The sequence below is a fragment of the Silurus meridionalis genome, chromosome 1 (genome assembly GCF_014805685.1).
Source record: "Silurus meridionalis isolate SWU-2019-XX chromosome 1, ASM1480568v1, whole genome shotgun sequence".
Lineage (NCBI taxonomy): Eukaryota > Metazoa > Chordata > Actinopteri > Siluriformes > Siluridae > Silurus > Silurus meridionalis.
The window spans coordinates 9,813,135-9,834,470 of record NC_060884.1 but is presented as its reverse complement, the minus strand read 5'-3'; the positions used below and the strand labels follow the sequence as shown (position 1 = coordinate 9,834,470).

Genomic DNA, 21,336 nt, shown 5'->3' with positions numbered 1-21,336 from the left:
GATTGACTGTATTCAATTTATTTTTAGTTCTATAGATGCTGGAAAAGGAGCACAGGAAGGGTAGAAATCTAGAGTTTGGGTTTGACCATATTTGATGCATGTTTGTTCACTGTCAATCAAAGCTTAATTGGTCAACAAAACTAAAACATGAAAGCTCAAAATGCATGTTCATTTCTTGTTTTTTGTTTTTGCTGAATTAGGAATTCTGTAATTTTTTGCAAGTTTTTATATTTGTAAACTTTCGAGTTCTTAAATAAAAAAAAATCTTATCAAATTGTTGTCAAACTTAATATATTATAAAAATTAACTATTAAAAATCATTAATACTTGCTCACACAGAACAGTGGTAAAGCAAATGGCCTATTTGTTATGGATTCATATTTATGGGAGGTGTTTGCGTTAGGTTTAACAACCTTACAATTTTTAATGTAACTAATAAAATATTTGCATGATTGTGAAAGAATGCAGAACAACTGAAAAGTTTCTAAAATCTTTCACATGGTGATATGATCACTCTTATACCATGAACTTGTTTATGGAAACATCATAATGCATTAAATAAAAGAAAACCATATACCAATAGTTCTAAATGTACACTTCAAAATTTCATGTATCAGTAAACCTTGAAAAATCCTAGTTTTGGAGATGTGATCTCCCTGTAAAAAAAAAAAAAAAAGCCAGTTTAATGCAGCCTGCTGGAAAAATTATTCTAATGGAACCTGAAGCCCACCCTTAAGGATTGTCACCTTTTTTGGATTTACAAAAAATGTTTTTGCCAATACTTTTCACAATAACTTTAAATATTCCAAACCATGAGTCATTAGCAAGCTGGAGTTAATAGGTCAACATTTCTCTTATCTCATGATTTGATGTTAAGGAAATCTGCCGTTAACATTATTAAGACATTATACATGCTTTAAATATTTAGAAAATATTATTTATGCTTTTGTTTTTTCTTAATTAGCTCCTGATCCAGCATGTGTTTTAATGCAGATTATTAGAATCAGGTTTATTGGTGTGCTGATACACCCAAAGAATTTGGTTCCAGTTGCTAGTGAGACTCAAAATACAGACATAAATAAAACTATACATTCAGCTTGACCTATACAAGACAAAACAACAAAAACAGACTACAGTGGTGTGAAAAAGTGTTACTCCTTCCTGATTTCTTATTTTTTTGCATGTTTGTCACACTTTAATGTTTCAGATCATCAAACTAATTGAAATATTAGTACACGTGAACACAACATGCAGTTTTTAAATGGAGTTTTTTATTATTGAGGGAAAACAAAATCCAAAGCTACATGGTCCTGTGTAAAAAAGTGTTCGCCCTCCAGCAAACCACAATGAGAGCCAATATTTACAAATGGCAAAAACATGGAACAGTGGAGAACCTTCCCAGGAGTGGCCGGCCAACCAAAATTACAACAAGAGCACAGCGATGACTCATCCAAGAGGTCACAAAAGACCCCACAACAACATCCAAAGAACTTCAGGCCTCACTTGCCTCAGTTAAGGTCGGTGTTCATGACTCCACAACAAGAAAGAAACTGGGCAAAAATGGTCTACATGGCAGAGTTCCAAGACAAAAACTGCTGCTTAGCAAAAAGAACATAAAGGTTTAGCCCAGTTTTGCCAGAAAACATCTTGATGATCCCCAAGACTTTTGGGAAAATACTCTGTGGACTGACGAGACAAATGTTGAACTTTTTGGAAGTATACATTTGGCATAAAAGTAACACCGCATTTCAGAAAAAGAACATCATACCAACAGTAAAATATGGTGGTGGTAGTGTGATGGTCTGGGGCTGTTTTGCTGCTTCAGGACCTGGAAGACTTGCTGTGATAAATGGAACCATGAATTTTGTTGGTTACCAAAAAAATCCTCAAGGAGAATGCCTGGCCATCTGTTTGTGACCTTAAGCTGAAGCGAACCTGGGTTCTGCAGCAGGACAATGATTCAAAACACACCAGCAAGTCCACCTCTGAATGGCTGAAGAAGAACAAAATGAAGACTTTAGAGTGGCCTAGTCAAAGTCCTGACCTGAATCCTATTGAGATGCTGTGGCATGACCTTAAAAAGGTGGTTCATGCTCGAAAACCCTCCAATGTAGCTAAATGAAAACAATTCAGCATAGATGAGTGGACCAAAACTCCTCCACAGTGCTGTTACAGACTCATTGCAAGTTATAGCAAACGCTTGATTGCAGTTGTTGCTGCTAAGGGTGGCCCAACCAGTTATTAGGTTTAGGGGGCAAACACTTTTTCACATCAGGCCATGTAGTTTTGTATTTTGTTTTCACTCAATAATAAAAACCTTCATTTAAAAACTGCATGTTGTGATCACTTGTGTTATCTTTTACTAATGTTTAAATTAGTTTGATGATCTAAAACATTAAAGTCTGACAAACATGCAAAGAAATAAGAAATCAAACACTTTTTCACACCACTGTATATACCCAATTATGTGCATTGGGTAGCACTGTCACCATCCAAGGATGTTTCTGTTTTTTTTCTGAGCTGGTATTCCTGTCTGTGTGGAGCTTTGCATCTTCCTGTTTGTTTATGTTTTACTATTCTTCCACTTTCCATAAACATTCTAGTGGGTGGTCTGATTACACTAAATCGCCTGTGTATTCAGTGTTTAAAAGTGTTTTACGTTCAAAGTAAGTAAAAAACACAATGCCACTAAAACGTTTGTGAACCTATTACACAATTTCTGTATTCCTGCATAATTCTCATACAATCTAAAATTATAAATCTTAAATTTGATCAAATTGTATTAATTAAAGAAGTTACATAAAAATACGAGTTATTAGTTACACAGAACTAAGAAATACTACATAAAATTCATCAGTGCATAAAAACCAGAATAACAAAACAATAGAAAAATCTGCACAGTGCACTGCTGACCGTTACACAGGGCTAATGTGGAGTAAAGCTCAATTTTATTTTGTATCCATGCACGTCTTTAGCAGCAGTCTTAGAACAGAATGTGCCTATAAGATATTCATTTAATTAGTTTGTGTATCAGCCCAGTCTCTGATGGCTTGGGGTAAAAACTGTTATGAGCACACACATGACAATACATGAACAAGAGATCCAGTGAAGAGGGCAGCAAGACCTTGCTGTACCTAATGAAAATATTGGAATGACAGCACTGCATAGAAATAGATATCAGTGAGAACTTTAGCCAGCTGGCCTTAACATCACCTGGGCATTCTGTCAGGAATGTTGTCTGGTCCCGCAGCTTTCCATTTGCTCTAAAGTTGTACCATTGCTTAAAAGCTGTTTAGCTAGAAGGGGTAAATCACTGTCACAGGCAGATTGTGGTGTACTGTAAATGACCTCTGCTCAGAATGTCTCCTTTCTTCTGTTGTTTGACCTTATTGCAGCATTTGGCACCACTGATCATATTATTCTCATTTATAAACTTATACTAAAATAAAAAATATACAAATTTTTATTGGAATTAAGGTACTATTTGATGTATCTCAAATTCTGAAGGCTACAGCAGGTAGCAGAGCTTTCTCTTACAAAGCCTACACACAGCCTTCCAATTAGTGTTTGGATGTATTCAAGTCTGAGTGAAGATGAGTAAAGATTGCAGTCCAAAGTCATCTTTGCAATTAATGCAAACATATATGTTAAAATGGCTTAGGATTACAGTTTTGCACTCGTCTCCATCACTGAACATCTGAACATATGCCAGTCAGGGTCAAATGTATCCAGTAGCCAGGATGCAGACATTCGTAAGTAACGTGTGGCGTTTTGTTTTTAGCCTAGCATGGACTTCTACTAGGGCTGGGCGATAAATCGATTTTATCGATTAACTCGAATGTGTAGTTTACATCGATATGTTTTAATAAAAATCGGTTTTCTCTTTAATGTCCGCCGACGCTCCCCTCTGGGCTCCCATAGTTTCGAACGAACTCCCCCCGCGCGTTTGCTATAGAGATACACAAACAACATGGCAGCGAGCAAGCAAAGGTAGCAGTAGCATCAATTTACTGCAGCATCTCAAACAGAGGCATGCTGTCGAGTGGGAGAGATGTAGTGCCCTACGAAGTGAACAAGACAGCGGCAGCACAAGACTGCGCTTAAGCAGCCACATCCTGAAAATACACGGTTAAGCAGCCGTACTTTGTTTAGAGTTGCGCGTCTAATCGTACACTTCCGGTATGGGGGGTGGGAGCGGTCAAAATACCTGTAAAGACGCTTCAGAACGGCGTTTCCGTTAAGAAACAGAACAATCAGAGCATTTGAATGACCACAATCAAACGCTCATAAAACATTTTTTTGAGGTTTGCTCAATCTTTCAAATAATTCTTATTTAGAATCTCCCTGTCTATTATATTCTTATTTCAAATTTCATCTCATTTTACTGTGGTGTTTTTAAGAAAGGTAAAGGCAAAATCACTCCAAACCTCAGGTGAATTTTCAATCATGTTCCACATTTAAACACTCATAAAACATTTTTCTTTGTAGGTTTGCTAATTTTATGTTATGTTACGTTCTATTTTCACAATTTACAATGGCTTGTTGTTTCTGATTGCACTTTAACCCATTTAATAAAGTTACAACTTTTTTTTTTACATTTTCTGTCATATGCAGGTTGATTTTAAGCAGGGGGGAAAAAAATCGATTTAAATCGCAAATCGGATTTTTTGTGAAAAAATGAGGTCCCACCCTAGGCATTAGAATATGTAGATGACTTAAGACCTGGTCCCTGCAGCAAGCTGAGAACAAAACTTATTCAACAGGTCAGGTGTGAATTGTTTAAAGACATATTTTAGGATTGTCAGTTGATCGTACACACAAATGCTGAATGCTGTAGAAACTGAGATACAGAACATAATTAGCACCATTTTGGATCTGGAGCAGCCACTGCTTGGCTGCTCCACAATAATTTGAGAATGGAATGTATACAAGATAAGTCAAACACCCTCGCTCTAGAGCTCCATGCAAAATCTCACCCTCATGGGTTAAGGATGACTGTGAGAAAGGTGAGGGATCAGCCCAGAATTACATGAGAGAAGCCTGTTAATTTTTACAAGGAAGCTGGGACCACAGTCACCAAGACAACAAATGGTAACACACCAAGGTCCTTCTGCTCAACAATGCACATGAACATGCCTGTCTGAAGTTTGCCGATGAACACCTGAATGATTCAGAGAAGGCTTGGAAGAATGTAATGTGGTCATATAAGTCCAAAATTGAGCTCTTTGTCATCATCTCTATTCGCCGTGTTTGGAGGCAGAGAAATGCTGAATATGACCCCAAGAACACACTAAAAGATGGATCGTGGATGGGTATTTCAGCATGACAATGACCAAAAACATTTTGCCAAGGCAACAATCTGATGGCTTTGTAGCCCATTTCAGCGTTGTGCACGTCTACAATCTTGTCCCTGACGTACTTTAACAGCTCTTTGGTCTTGACCACAGTGGTGAAGAGGGTGAATGGAAGAGGGTGATTCTGTGACGGGTGTCTTTTATACATATCTTTTAATACCAGAAAATTATGATGTCATCTAGTGGTAAAAAAGGACACTACAACAAGAGATAATAAAGAGCCCCTTTATGAAGAAATGATGCTTTTCTATGTTTAGGAAAAGTAGCATATTGGACAATTCATGAAGGGTGTTTTTTTTAATTAATTTTAATTTATGAAGGAAAATGTACTTATCGAGATGAGAAGACATACGTTATAAGTTTACTATTGGGAATTGTTTGTGAAACCCTGCCAATTTATATTATTGACATAAGATATAGTTCATGCTTATTAGGGGACAGCTGTGTAAATACCAGTAGGATTTATTTCAAATGATAAAAGCTAGCTTTTATCCAGAAAGACCAGAAATAACAGTTGTACAAAAAATATATTTTTAATGGCACATTGAAACAGGTCAAAATGGCTTTTGAGTTAATATGAGTAATACAAAAGTTCAAAGTTGACATCTTGCTGAAATTAATAATATTCCACTTTCTGTTTAGAGCAGTTATCGAGTTTTCATTCTGAATTGCACCGGTTGAGGTGTCTGGGAATTAGTCACTTAACCAAATAGAGTGTACTGTAATTCCGTCATATGTTAAATACTACTGGTTTTAAAAAATACAACAAATTTGGGATACAAAAGGGTAAACACACCAAGTAAAATAAAAATTTTTTTTTCAAACAGTTAACATTTAAATAAACAAATAAATAGTCAACAGGGCTATGAACACAACAAACAAACTCAGAAAAAAAAACGTTTCTATTTGTTTAATTTAGACTTAAATGATATGGCTCCAAAATCTCAACATGTTCCTTACTGCCTAGGCTAGAATTGCTTGCTTTTAGCAAGAAACATTAACAAGGCGATTATTTTTTGCCATTGTCTACACAACTGTTCACTCACTATTTGTCTTAGCATCAGCAGTGTTGAATTCTGAGTGAAGTTTTATATGAATTGGTAAGAGGAAATTTTTATCTTGGAAATGAATAGAGTCTATAATTAATTACTAGATGACAGGAAATTTTAATTCTGTTATTTTAAATGTTGATTTACTTTTCAGTTACTCTCAATTCAATGTATTTTCTCTTTTTGGTTTCTTAGTTGTAATTGTTACTGTGTAAAGTTTATATATATATATTGTGTATTGTGTATATTGCTTACATTTCTTTGCATCAACAGTAAAATAATTTGCAAAATTTGTCCTTTAAAAGATTGTGAGTTCAGTTTTTTGGTTTTTATAAATTTCCTCATGTATTTCAGAGCAGATCTGGTCCATTTTTTGAAATGCTTTGTGGCCTTTTTTCCCTGCAAAAAAATAGCAATATAGTTAATATTAATTAGAGTTAAGGTAACTCTAATACAATGTGTACAGTGGCTGCTGTTTTAGTTTATAAAGTTTAAATGTTTTAGCTCAGGACTTCTAATTCCTTTTCTTCTTTCGGCTGCTCTAGTTAGGGGTCACCACAGCTGATCATCCGTCTCCATACAACTCTGTCATCAACATCTGCATGTCTTCCCTCACCTCATCCATAAACCTCTTCCTTATTTCCTCCTGCCTGCCAGCTTCATATGCACCATGTCCCTCCTCCAGCACAAAACTAAACCATCTCAATCGTGCCACCCTCAACTTGTCTCCAAAACGGCCTACCTGCACGGTCCCTCTTAATAAATATTAATTAAATTAAGCAATTATTGTGTACGTAGTGCTTTTTCTTGGCATGAAACCATACTGTTGTTTACAGACGGTCACCTCTTCTCTCAGCCTGGCTTCCACTACTCTTTCCTATAACTTCATAGTGTGACTCATCAACTTTATTTTCCTGTAGTTACAGCAGGTCTGCACATCTTCCATAATCTTCAAAATCAATACCAGCACACCCCTTCACTATTCCTCAGGCAAAATGTTTTAACTCAGGACAAATTATTTAAAACATAATTTCAAATGAAAAACTGTAGTAATAGTATACATAATAAAAGGTGTATTACATTACTGTACTGAGCACTTTATTAGAAAGACTTTACTAATACTGTTTATGGCATCCCTTTGTTTTTCAGCACAGCTTCACTTCTTTGTGGCATTGATTTTACAAAATTCCATCCATATTGCTGCTGCTCTCATCTCTTTTTCTTTTTTGCATCCTTTTAAACAATCTCTAGTCTGTTGTGCATGAAAATACTAAGCAAGATTACAAAACTACAAAATTATATAATTATTTATTTTTACTAGAAGGTATGCAGAATGCATAAAATGCTGTATATCACTATAGTTTTTATTGTTCTTAAAAAAAAAAATTATAAAATAGGTAAATTTGTATCAGGTTAAAAGCTTACCAAATGAAAGGATAGTCTCTCTGGCTGCGTTCCTTAACTCTTCATCTGTGGAGTGGCACAGCTCAGCCACATGCTCAGCGCTTTCAAGGGCCTAGAAGACAGATCACTATTTTGAATCTATACTCATTTCCATTCTTTTAAAGAAGGCTCATCTCAGTATATATATATATATATATATATATATATATATATATATATATATATATATATATGTGTGTGTGTGTGTGTGTGTGTGTGTGTGTGTGTGTGTGTGTGTGTGGTCATTGTGTGTGTGTGTGTGTGTGTGTGTGTGTGTGTGTGTGGTCATTGCGTGTATATTATACACACACTATCACACAATCACAAATATCTGTTTGAATATAGACATTTTGGCAAAGATTTAAATGAAAATCAAGATGCTAACCTTTAAGCATTTCAATGCTAAACAGGCCTGCTGCTGCACTTGAATGTGATTATCTTTCAACAGCCATGTGTAGTGAACCAGGGCCTGTCAAAGTCAGCATAGATCAAATGCAACATGCCTGTATTTTAAGAATAATTATAAATATACTTGTTGAACATAATTAAGTTGTAGTGGATTGCCTATTCCATACCTTTAACCTAAATGACTTATAGCCTGAGGCCCTGCAAAGGCAAGAATTCGCTGAAATTTCAACCTTGTGACTATCATCTGTAAGTAACTTGGCCAGGAGCTGGAGGGTTTGTCCCATTGGTTGCAGTTCTGAGATCCTCCATCCTTTTAGCTTCTTGAGTACCTTCCTCCGCTTGGGGGACTCAAGACATGATACTAAATACACTAATACAAGAACAATTTTTATTAATTTTTTTTTTATAAATGTGTTATTCTTCTAAAAGAAATTAATGAATAATCACATATATAGAATATGAAATATGACAAATGTGTAAATATGTATGTAGAGTTTCAGAAGGATTCTCTTTACATTTTAGGTCCTAATTACATAAAATAACTCATAGCCAAGCAAAGTACTTTCATTTCAAATTACAAATGCTAATATAATAATAATCTGTGAATAAAATGGAAATATGCTTCACAGTGATATTCACACTAGGACTGTATGCATTTTTAACTGTATATACAGTGCATTCATAGAGAATTCAGACTCTGCCCCTTGTAATTTTATTAGCCAAATTCAGAGTTTCTTGGCACATAGAGTTTACACAATTTCCTAGCTTATCCCGATTCAAACATGGATTTGTGTTTTTTTGTGTTTTAGTTCTATCATATCTAATTTTTCTGAAGACAGATACTATTTGGTGTTGAGCTACATTGTGCACTTACCTTCTCTTGACATTTGAGAGATATGATCTCCGAAGTTGGTGATCTTCCAACGGTTAAGGTAGATATGTAACTGAAACAAAGAGACTAGATCTGTTGCGCACCCAGTTTGTGGGACCATCATAGAGCAGGACTGGACCTGCTGCAACAACTGAGCAAAGACTGTGAGAAAGATGTTGGAGAATCAATTGTAAATAAATTAAATATAATACAATATGATTAGGGCTGTCAATCGATAAAAACATTTAATCACGATTATACAAATGATTGTCAATAGTTAACTCACGATTAATCGCAACTAAATTGTAAATTTTTATTTGTTCTAAAATGTACCTTAAATAATCATACTCTAATCAACATAGGCATGGACAAATATGGATGCTTTGTGCAAATGTATGTTTATTATTAGTGAAGCCAAACTCAAAATTTTCTTGTCAATGTTTTAAAGTAATTATGGTGTTTTGTATTACGTAAATCATCAGAACACCCAATGGAACTTTTGCTATGTTTCCACACGGACGGTTTTTTACTTTTTTTTTGTCCGGGGAATAGGGATATAAGTCTCTGATCCATTACCACAGTAGATTCGGGTAATGCTCAACTTAAGAATGCGAACCACCAATAAAGATTAAGAATAAGAATAATGGTGGATTTTGGTGCTTGATTTGGCACGTCAGTAAAACAAAATTTTTGTGATAAAAAATTATTTTTCACTGTTTTTGATATCTTTTCACTGAGTTTTTATATCTGAGTAAAAAATGACAATGTGAATAAATGTGGGTTGCATTTATTAATTAAAACTTTAAAAAAAATAGTCAAACAGAAATGTGTGCTGTGTTAATCGCACATTCATAAAGTTAATGCCATTAAAATTAATTTGCGTTAACTCATCAATTTTGACAGCCCTAAATAGAATAAAAGAGAAAAGAAACCTCTATCAGCTTGGCCTGGCAACTTGGCTTTCACTTTGTGAATAAATTGCTTGCGTAGCATCTTGAGAAATGAGTCAGCAGTACAACAAAATGCTGGGGCACTTCCACAACATTCTTCCCACATCATCATAACATTTCTCAGCTTCGGTGCCCCAGACCACACTAAAAATCAGTTCAGAACAAAACAAGAAATGTTTGTGACTGAAATGTTTTGAATAATAAAATAAAAACATTTATAAATCTACAATATAATATCTGTTGCAACTTAAACCTAATAGAATATTATGACCAAATAATATCTTTAAATAGGATTTGAATTTTGTTCCTAATCATGTCATTCGTGATATTTTATTGATAGCGCATTCAAGCATGTGTCAAACTGTATGTGTCATCATGTATCACTTGAAGTTGATCTACACCTTGAAATTACTGCAGTTAATCTTTAAGAACTAACATTGATTTTAATGATAGTTGATATGCAAACTGGAGGTGGTCAAGCTCAGGCATTCTAACAGGCTAGTTCTATGTTTAATGTTAATTGATAAAAGATTAAACTAATATTTATTTATTACTGCTTTTTTGTTATAAGCAGCAAACATTTCCCAATATGTATAATTTAATGAAATTCCGATGTAAATCACTTGCAATTATTCCAGGTGAATGGGTCTTTTACCACAAATCATTCAGGCACTTACATTCTGTTGCTGAGATATCATGAGTCTTCCTTTCTGTAAAATTGGCGATTTTTTCAAGGACTTTGCTTTGGCGTGATAGTTCTTCCAAGATGTACTGTTGCATGTACTCCAAATTATACACCCTTAGTGCCTGTAAGAATAATATACCATTACATATTTTGAAACCATGCAACTCAAATTTTTTTTGAGTTGCATGTTCCTGATGACTTTTTTTTGTTCATTTTGCTTTTCTCTTTAATATTATTAATGAGGCATGCATTAAAATAAATAGCTTACTAAATCCTATGGGTCCTTGAGTTGCATTTTGCTACAATCTAATAATCAGTACCCTATATACAAATGTTTGTTGCATGGACAAATGTATGAAAGAAGTGCTTATGCATTCAAGTAAGATATATGTGCAATAATAATATATAATAATAGTGATTTAAATATTTACACAGTGCCTAAAACGTTTGGAAAGTCAGTTATTGTTTATAAGTCACATGCATGCTCCTTTTATTTGCAGCAAACAAGGTAAAAGGTGAGTAATTCCAGATTCTGGTTGATGAGTCCAAATTTGAGATTTAGAGCGTTAACAGAAGAATTTGTGTTAGGCTGAAAACAGGAGAGAATATGTTGCCAGACTGCCTCACACCCAAAATCAAACCTAGAGTAGGAGGTTTAATGGTTTGGGGTTATTTTTGAGCATGGAAGCTTGGAGACTTTTTTCCAGGTGAATAAATACTGAACAAACATTGCTTCCTTTCCATATTTATTGGCATGCAATGTTGTCTGGACTGGGGCTAATTGGATCCAACTACACCATACAGCAAGACAATATCCCAAAGCACAAGTCCAAGCCCTGTCAGCATTATTTAGAGAACAAATAGTCAACTGGAATGTTATTTATCGAGGAATGTCATGCCCAGTCACCAGACCAGACAATGTAAACAATTGAATGTTACAGATATTGTTTTTAAAAATATTAATATGGATTGACAAAAATATTATGGTTTCTTACTTTCAGTAGCACAATACATATGTTGAGGTGGATCTCCAAGGCTTGATCCAGAGTGTACTCTCCAGTGCTGAGTAAACTTTTGTCCTCCCTCTGTGTTCTTTTTGCCATGATCCCTGGATGCTGCTCCCTTATATCTTCCGACATTCCCTCTTGACTTGTCACAGTGAACCTGAAATAAACCCAATCTATAACAGTTAAGATGGTCCATACTGGAAACAGTGCATTGGAAAACCTATTTTATCTTTAGACCTTGAAGGCATCTCAATTAATAGACATAAGTATCTGGAAAAATGTTTTAGTCAATTTTGTTAATTTGCCTTCTTCTACATTACCCATTTAATTCTACCATTAGTAAATAAACTCAAATCTACCTAATGTCCATGAGTCTGTTGCTATTCATGCAAGAGTTGTTGTCTTCTGTGTTGAAGTCAATGGATAGAAAGTCAAAACTGCCAAGCACTTCCTCTTCCTCTACATCTAGTGCTTCACTAGAAGATGTTTGAAGATTGTAGATGTCTCTCTATGAACCAAGGGAGAGTTAATGAGAAAGATTAAACATTGGTTTTAGAGATTGTAGTAACAAAAAAAACATTGCTAAGAAGATCACCTTTAAGACCTTGGTGAGATGCTGTATATGTAGATTCAGGTGCTTTAACTCTGCTTTGGCAAAGCCTATCTCCTTCAAGGTAGTAGCAACTTGTGCTTGAACCAGGCCAATCCTCATGGCTAATGCTTTTCTTTGGAATTTCCCTACATGTTCTTGGACCTTTGCCTTTTGTTCAACCCCTTCTTCTACCTCCTCTATTATAAGATCGTCTGTAGCCACCCTTTTTTTCTGTGGTTCCAGTTCGTGATTAGTGGCCACCACACTATTTTGTTGAAGAATATCAGGAGTATTGTAACTCTGAAATAGCAGAATGCTGTCTCGCTTGCTGTCCCTTGGAGTAGAAGAACCTGTTTCCGGCTCTGAAGGCCATTCTTCACATTTATCACCCTGTAAATTTAAGATCAAAAGATCAGACATTGTTTTGATGATTTAAAAAAAAAAAGGTTTTTTTTCTATTTTAGCTATGCATGGATTCTACCTCTCTAATAGGTGTCTTTTCATCCACTGATTGACAATCAATAGAAAGGTCTGGGAAGCTTGGGGGATGACTGGTCCTTTCATAAGCCAATGGAGAGAGTACCTGTGTATAGTCAAATATGTAGTAAAGCAGAGAGAATGACCCCTGAAGTCAGGTAAGCAGATGGAGAAGGAGCCATATGCATCTTGAAACTTGTGCATCATAGACTATGTCAAAAAAGAGATGCATGACCTAATTTTCAAGTTTTATGTACCATGCATGCTAGGTGTAGGTGTGTCTTACACACTCGTTAAATGTTTTTCTTTGTGAAGATAGGAATGTTAGAAGGTGTAGAGCTGATTACCGGTCTTTTCCTGCTGTGGGTAGGTAGTCGACTGGAAGATGACGTGATGTTCTTTACCATTCCTCTATCAAAAGGACTGCATATAAAGTGAGATTGTGTGAGAGAGATTTAAATATAACACTTTAGTGGCGTTGAAAAAAATATAAGAATGATCTTAAAATGAGTGCCACTGTTCTACTTATTCTTTAAAAATAAGCAGTCCAAAAAAAAAAGTCACACACTAATATTTGGTTGGACCGCCTTTAGCTTTGATTTTGGCATGCATTTGCCGTGGCATTGTTTCGATCAGCTACTGCAATGTCACAACATTTATTTCTGTCCAGAGTTGCAGTAATGCTCCACAAAGATCTTGTATTAATGATGGGAGAGTCGGACCGCTGCGCAAAGTCTTCTCCCGTACATCTCAAAGATTCTCAATGGGGTTAAATTCTGGACACTGTGGTGGCTAATCTATGTGTGAAAATGATTTCTCATGCTCACTGAACCACTCTTTTCACAATTTGAACCCAATGAATTCTGGCATTGTCATCTTGGAATATGCCCGTGCAATCAGGGAGGAAAAAATCCATTAATGGAATAATCTGGTCATTCAGTATATTCAGATAGTCAGCTGACCTCATTCTTAGGGCACATAACTTGCTGCCCCGAGACCTGACCATCTGCAGCAATGCTAGATTATAGCACTGACCCCACAGGCTTGTATAATAGGCACTAGACATGATGGGAGCATCAGTTTATCCGCCTCTCTTACCCTGATGCGCCCATCACTCTGGAACAGGGTAAATCTGGACTCATCAGACATCATTAGTCCGAATCCTTTGAGTTCCCTTCACATTGTGTGTGTGTGGAAAGGCTCTTACTTTCACTAATAAACATATCCGTGAGTTCTACTGTTGTTTTTTTACAATCTGATTTCGCCAAACGTTTAAGTGACTAGTAAGTTACGTAAGTTCACAATCATTAAGGATCTTTTACCGACCACATTTCTTCCTCGAAGATGGTTCCCCACTATCCTTCCATTTTTTAATAATGTGTTGGACAGTTCTTAACCCAATTTTTATAGTTTCAGCAATCTCCCTAGATGTTTTCTTTTCTTGATGCATGCCAGTAATTTGACCCTTTTGAAACAGATTAACATCTCTTCCATGTCCACAGGATGTGTCTTCCGACATGGTTGTTTTTAGAAATTAGAAGCTACTTACTGCATCAGTTAGGGTTAAATAACTTGTTGCCAGCTGAAACTTAATTATCCATGCTGTAATTATCCAGTGGGAGGCTCTTACCTATTTGCTTAGTTAAATCCAGGTGGTCACTTTTTCTGGAGGGGCAGTGTATATCAAGCATACAAAACAGTAAGTATTACTCACTTCCAGACCACCTCCAGTTGGAGCTTGATTGTTCCCAGTTCTGTAATGTCAACAACCATCATTTGTGGATGTGCCGTGTAGAATTCGGTGCACTTACATGTCACCATTCCAACTAAGATGGAGCTTAGGCCCTTTACCTCTGTTACCTAAAAAAAAACACATATCATGCCTAATATCATATGATGTGTAACGTATAATACTGGCCACTAAGCAATTATATTCCGCAGTCACAAAGAGGGATTAATATTAAGGTCTGGGCTGTGTTCATTTATTTTAGTTACACTTTCACTACAGTTGATTTTCAAGCTAGCTGTGTTTGTGTCGGGTCACTTAGTTATATACTAATGACCAGTGTTGTGCTAGTTACTAAAACATATTAACTAGTTACAGTTACTAGTTACTTCATTCAAAAAGTAACTAAATTACTTTGTTTATTACTTACACCAAAAAGTAATGCATTACTGTTAGAAGTAACTTTTTTAGTTACTTTTTTAAAGAACCTTCTTTAATGTTTCCATTAATGCCCTTTCACGCGTTATGGTCTACAAACACAAAACTGACTTAAACACAAAGTAATTTTTAAACACTATTTTATTTAAGTCAGACCAGCACAAACTGAATATATCACAAAGATTTCTGAAATAAATAACAAAACAAGCTGAATAATATATTCACAATCAAAAACTAAAGTGGCTTCTGCATCATAAAAGCTGTTGTGTTGAGCTCTTTAAAATGTTTCTTTCACAGATTAAGTATGAAAACTATCAACAATGTAGAACAGAAGCTTCTAGCTTCTAGCTTCTAGCTTCGTCGAGGCATGGAGTTTCTGGAGGAGCTTCGAAAGATTGGAGTTGCTGTTTATCGCAGTAGATACGAGCTTCAAACCAGAAAGACACAGCTTACATTTGACTAAAAAGTTTTTGTCTTTATACTGAACAAAGGTGAAATAATGAGCAGATTTCCACTTTGATAAACTCGTCTTGCTCTCGCCTCGACTCGCCATTACTGCCGCACAGACTTGAACAAACGGAGACACGCCCACAGTGCGTCTTCTTCGTGTTTACAGTGGTTCACATCCACCAATCCTACAATGCATCGCTGCTGTAAACAGGTTAGACTGTAGGATACACTTCAGCCCAAATTCATTCATTACAAAAAAGTAATGCACAAACGCACCATTACTTTATTTTTAAAAAGAAAAAAGAAAAAAACCCACTGCTAATGACTGCACAGCCAGTGACCTAACTCTTAAACTCCTGAAATTTACAGATGATACTACGCTTATTAGACTCATCCAAGACAGCGACGAGTCTGCATTTCAGCAGGAGGTGAAGTGGCTGGTGCTATGATGCAGTCAGAACAACCTAGAGCTAAACACACTAAAACACTATGGAGATGATGGTGCACTTTAGGGATCACCACTCAACACTACTCCCCCTCACAAAATCAAACAGCCCTGTGTCTCTGGAGACCTTCAAGTTTCTGGGATTTACATTTCCTAAGACCTGAAATGGAAATCCAACATCAACTCTATACTAAAAAAGGTCCAGCAGAGAATGCACATTCTATGCCAATTAAGGAAGTATGGTCTGCCACAGTAGCTGTTGATACCATTCTACACTGCAGTCATTGAATCTGTCTCATGCACATCCATCTCCAGTTTGGAGCAGCAACAAAACAGGGCAGAAACAGACTGCAGCAAACAGTTAAAATAGCGGAAGAAATAATTGTGCCCCTGCCCACTCTTCAGGGACTTGTACCATACAAGAACAAGAAAGCGGGCAGGAAAAATCACTACTGACCATTCACACTCTGGACACAGCCTCTTTCAATTCCTCTCTTATGGCAGTGGATACAGAACTTTGTTCACCAAAACTGCCAGACCCAAGAACATTTCTTTCCTTAGCCAAGCACCCTCATTACAACTGACCTTAATTATATGCCCTGCCTCATAACTACAAGTACCAGAACATTATTATAATTATCAGAACAGTCAGCCATCACATCATCCCCATATGTTACACACACTACTGCTGCTGTATATTGTAAAACATTTCTAAAGTAACCTCTTTATCTTGCGTGACGCACAATACTGCTACTTGCACTACCATGCACTCTCACACACTGATCTGTCATATACTCTGTATATTGTGTTCTATTTAATACTTATATTGTCTAGATTGTCTCATATTGTCTTTATTGTCTTGTATAGTCTAAGCTAAATGTATTATGTTTTCTTATGTCTGTTCTTTTGAGAGTCATTAACAGCTGGAATCCAATTCCTTGTGTGTGTCAACAGACTTGGCCAATAACCCTGATTTAAACCTGATTCTGATTATAATGTTTAAACAAGGCGACTAGCCTTGTTCAGTCAGAGTCTCTGTGACACCTGGGGGCACTAGCCAACACCTTAAAAATAGCAGCTGGAAAAGGTTTTTGCAGTCATAGTGCCACCAGCCTAATACAATCTACTCAACAAACTTAAATGTACATACAGTTAGGCCGTAAGGTGAAGCTGTTTTTCGTTTCATCCCGTTCCCATATATAGGGCACTAAATTATTTTCATTCCAATGAAAAGAGCTATTGGTTTTGAGCGGGAAAATAAAAGTTCTCCATGTATAATCCTGCAGTTAATTTTTTTATTAGTGTTCAAAGTCGGCAATAGTTCCTTCATCGCATAATCATATTTAGATCATGAGTGATTCGGCTTAACGTCACGTGTAGGAAGCACAACCAATGTGCCGGTTTTGGAACGATAAATCCAAGATGTCTGCGACCTTGTTGTCAACATCGAGTAGCAAAGAAGAGAAAATTACGGTCACACCTCATTCTAAACTCGTAAAAAGGATTATAAACAATGCTATATGCATCTCGCGTCCATAAAGAAAGAAGAAACGAAGGATTTTACACACCCACGATGGGATACATACATAAATAACATCAAACGGTGGCTTGGTTTGCATGGTGAGAATCAGAGAATAGCAGAAACATACAAACATTGTCTAGAAATTGAATTTGAAAATGTTCCCGAAGACACTGGGTTTCATTCCACTTGCTACAAGCTACTGGCAGTTTCTTTTTAGGACATTCAGTTCTTAAGGTACTACTACTCGATGACACAGACTGGTCATACAGCATCCTGAAATTCAATACACGTCATACAGCATCCTGAAATTCAATACACCTCATACAGCATCCTGAAATTCAAGACACGTCATACAGCATCCTGAAATTCAAGACACATCATACAGCAGCCTGAAATTCAAGATGCTCACAAAGACCAGTCTGTGTCATCGAGTAGTAGTACCTCAACAACTGAATGTCCTAAAAAGAACCTTAGGTCCATGATGGGCCTGCCAGTAGCTTGTGCAGGTCCTGTGCTTCCTGCCTTGTGCATATTTTGTAAGAAAACGGACAAGTACATTACTGTGTCAGGCGAACGACAGAAGGACCATCTTTCACAGGCAGAAACGTTGTGTGCAGGTGGGTACACACACACACACACACACACACACACACACACACACACACACACACACACACACACACACTTTAAAGTTTTAACTTTAAAGTTTTATGCTATATGCTGGATACCATGGCTAAATTTAAATTACAATTACATAATTTATGTAATGTTTATAAATTATTTATTGTTTTGCATACTGCTACAACCAAAATACTAAAAAAAATTTAACGGTTAACCGTTTTTATATAATGGTTTTTATTTACAATCTTGTTTTGTAATGTATAATGTATATGTAATGTATATTTATATGTATATGTAATGTATATTTACAGGCCAGTTGCTGAAAGCTGCCGAGATAAAGAAATACACTAGCATTCTTGTGCATATTCAAGAGAAAGACTGCGTCTCTATGGATTTGCGATACCACAAGTCCTGTTACAGACAGTACACCAGGTTCTTGACGAAGTTTACTGCAACAGTTACTGGGACCTCAGAAGAACAGAAGGACCCTTCGGTCCATACCAAGTACCTTTGGAGAGCTCACTGACACCATACTGCAGTACATAGTCAAGCTTGCTTTGAAGCACAACTGTACACGAATAGACTTTGTGATTGACCAGTATCCGGAAATGAGTATTAAAAATCTAGAACGTTCACGTAGAGCTGCTGGTGGTACACAACTGGTGAAAATTTATGGATGTGATCAGAAGACACCAACACAATGGAAAAAGTTTCTATCAGATGGAACAAACAAAGAGGCACTGGCAGAATTCCTCTAACTTGCGTGGCGAGATGCTGATCTTACCACTGTGGGCAAGGACTTAGGCTTGTACATCGCACATGGAGACCTGTGTCACTGTGTGACTGTAATGCACCATATACAAACTCTCAGTGCTGCTGAAGATCTGACATGTGATGATGAGGAATGTGACACCAGGTTGTTTTTACATGCACAACATGCTGCCAATGAACATCAAACTGTAGTCATCAAGAGCCCTGATACTGATGTGGCAGTGATTGCTTTAAGTCTGCAGCCAGATTTACCATGTAGGTTTCACAGGGGTTGGCAACAAAACGAGGATCATTGATTTGGCTAAGGTGTCATCAGCTCTTGGCACCAGTGTGTGTCTGGCACTTATTGGGATCCATACCTTTTCAGGTTGTGACTCCACAAGTGCCTTTTATGGCAAAGGCAAAAGAAAAGCATTTTCTGTTGCTTGTGAGAAAGAGGAATACCTGAATGCATTTACAAATCTGGGTAAAAGTTTTAACCTGGACCAGTCTACCTTTGACATACTTTGCAAATATGTGTGCCACCTCTATGGCCAGTCATCTGCTGAAAATGTGAATGATGCAATATACAAAGCATTCTGCATGGCATCATCGGCTTTGCCAGAACTATCCATGCCCCTGACAAGTGATGTCCTGCACCAACACTGCAAAAGGGCAAACTACCAAGCAGCCATAATGAGACATTTTCTGAAAGGTATAATGTGTGCCCCTTCACCCATTGGCAATGTATGGCACCTCAAGGATGGGGAGTTAACAGTGACCTGGACGACTAGAAATCCTGCACTTGAAAGTGTTTTGCAGGTAGTCCACTGCAGTTGCAAGCAAGGCAAATGTGAGACTGGAAGATGTTCCTGTATGTACTAATTTTTGTCGGTGCCAAAATTGTGCCAATGTTTGAAAGGAAACGGAGGAAAGAGCTAAATAGGTTGATGGCTCTGATGATGATACTTATAAGTAAAGATGTGCTGTGCATTATCTTAAGCTTATTTTTAGTTGTAATAAATCTGTTGTGGAATTGTTCATTTTTGGCATTATTCATAATTGGGGGGGGGTTATATTTTGAGTGATTTCAGAAAACTCGGGACAAAGTGTGCTGCTTGTTTATGTTTCTGTGAATACACACTGCCTACTGAAAAATTTGATGTATGTCACATCACAGTTTTGCTAAAATTGCAATTTGTATATTTAATTTTGCTTGGTGCCAATCCATGAAGTTAAAGCATATTTCCTACAAATTTGTCATATTTTATGGTCTACATTCACACTTGAGTGTTAAATGCACCAATACCTTTCTCAAATGTTTAGGTGCATGTATAAAGGTCAATTTAAGAGAGATTTTATGTTGCTAAAATGAAAATAAATAAAGTTATAAGCAAAGCCAGCAGCATAAGCATTTTTTTAATTCACAATTATACACATTTATGGATCGTGACAAAAAACTGCAGGATTTTTTGTGGAGAACTTTTAACATAAAGTCCAAAAGGGTGTTGTCTATGCAAAAATGCAATAAAAAATTAGTGCCCAGACGTGGGAACGAAAATCACTTTCTAGTCAGTTTTTCCTAGTTCACCTTATGGCCTACAGAAATGCCTGTTCACCTATTCATTTATGCACTTATCTAATAAGTTCATCATGTGGACTTATTAGTGCATAAAATAAAGTGGGTCAGTATCATTTGTCTCTAGGTTACGTATGTTGCCAGAGGGAACGAGACGCTGCATTGCAACGCTTTGGGAACGCCTTGTGTTGTCCACGCTCTGAACCATGTGTGAAATCGGGGCAATAGGCAAGTTGTGATGTCATCAGCGGGCGACGTTGTGACAATGAGGAGCTACAAAATGGCTGAGCGGTGGTAGCAACATTAGCTTCTGACAAATAGAAGGTAAGCGCCGCAGGGAGTGTGGCCCAGGAATGCAGCGTCTCGTTCCCTCGGGAGCTAGGGTTACATACATAACCTAGAGACTTTCCCCATGATATTCAACCTCTCCCTGGAACAGTCTGTTGTTCCCTCATGCTCAAACAGTCCACCATTGTCCCTGTCCCGAAGAAACCTCAGCCCACCTGCCTGAACGAATACCGCCCTGTAGTCCTGAGCTCAGTAGTGATGAAGTTCTTTGAAAGACTGGTCAGAGATTTCATCACTGCATCACTACCAGACACACTGGATCCTCTACAGTTTACGCACTGCCAGAACCGCTCTACTGAGGACACCATTGACACCATAATTCTCTCCACGGTCACCTCTAAGTTGGCGGTTGCCGCTGTGTCAATGGATCTACAACTTCCTGACAGACAGGACGGTTGGGCAAACACACCTCATCCACCCTCATCCTCAGCACTGGAGCTCCCTATTGTGTTTTGAGCCCCCTGCTGTACTCACTGTACACATATGACTGTGTGGCCACTTCCAACTCCACCACCATCATCAAGTTTGCCTACCTACAGGAGATAAAATGGTGATGAGATGGTACCAGGAGAACAATCTTCTCCTTAACGTCAGCAGGAATAAGGAGTTGATAGTGGACTT

At 37.0% G+C, this 21,336-nt stretch overlaps 1 protein-coding gene across 3 annotated transcripts in view; it reads right to left on the bottom strand.

Annotated features, from left to right (window-relative positions):
* Nucleotides 1-5,868: 5,868 nt before the first annotated feature.
* Nucleotides 5,869-21,336, bottom strand: part of ripor3 (RIPOR family member 3) — a 50,288-nt gene continuing 34,820 nt past the window's right edge. For all 3 annotated transcript variants that reach the window (XM_046850025.1, XM_046850016.1, XM_046850033.1), the window contains exons 11-23: nt 14,551-14,696; nt 13,184-13,259; nt 12,841-12,942; nt 12,363-12,749; nt 12,127-12,275; nt 11,756-11,924; nt 10,753-10,882; nt 10,058-10,219; nt 9,129-9,287; nt 8,422-8,624; nt 8,232-8,315; nt 7,829-7,919; nt 5,869-6,802 (exon numbers count right to left, since the gene is read on the bottom strand). In XM_046850025.1, the coding sequence (XP_046705981.1) occupies nt 6,702-6,802; nt 7,829-7,919; nt 8,232-8,315; nt 8,422-8,624; nt 9,129-9,287; nt 10,058-10,219; nt 10,753-10,882; nt 11,756-11,924; nt 12,127-12,275; nt 12,363-12,749; nt 12,841-12,942; nt 13,184-13,259; nt 14,551-14,696 (1,959 nt within the window). In that variant the 3' untranslated portion in view covers nt 5,869-6,701. The remainder of the gene's footprint in view (nt 6,803-7,828; nt 7,920-8,231; nt 8,316-8,421; nt 8,625-9,128; nt 9,288-10,057; nt 10,220-10,752; nt 10,883-11,755; nt 11,925-12,126; nt 12,276-12,362; nt 12,750-12,840; nt 12,943-13,183; nt 13,260-14,550; nt 14,697-21,336) is intronic.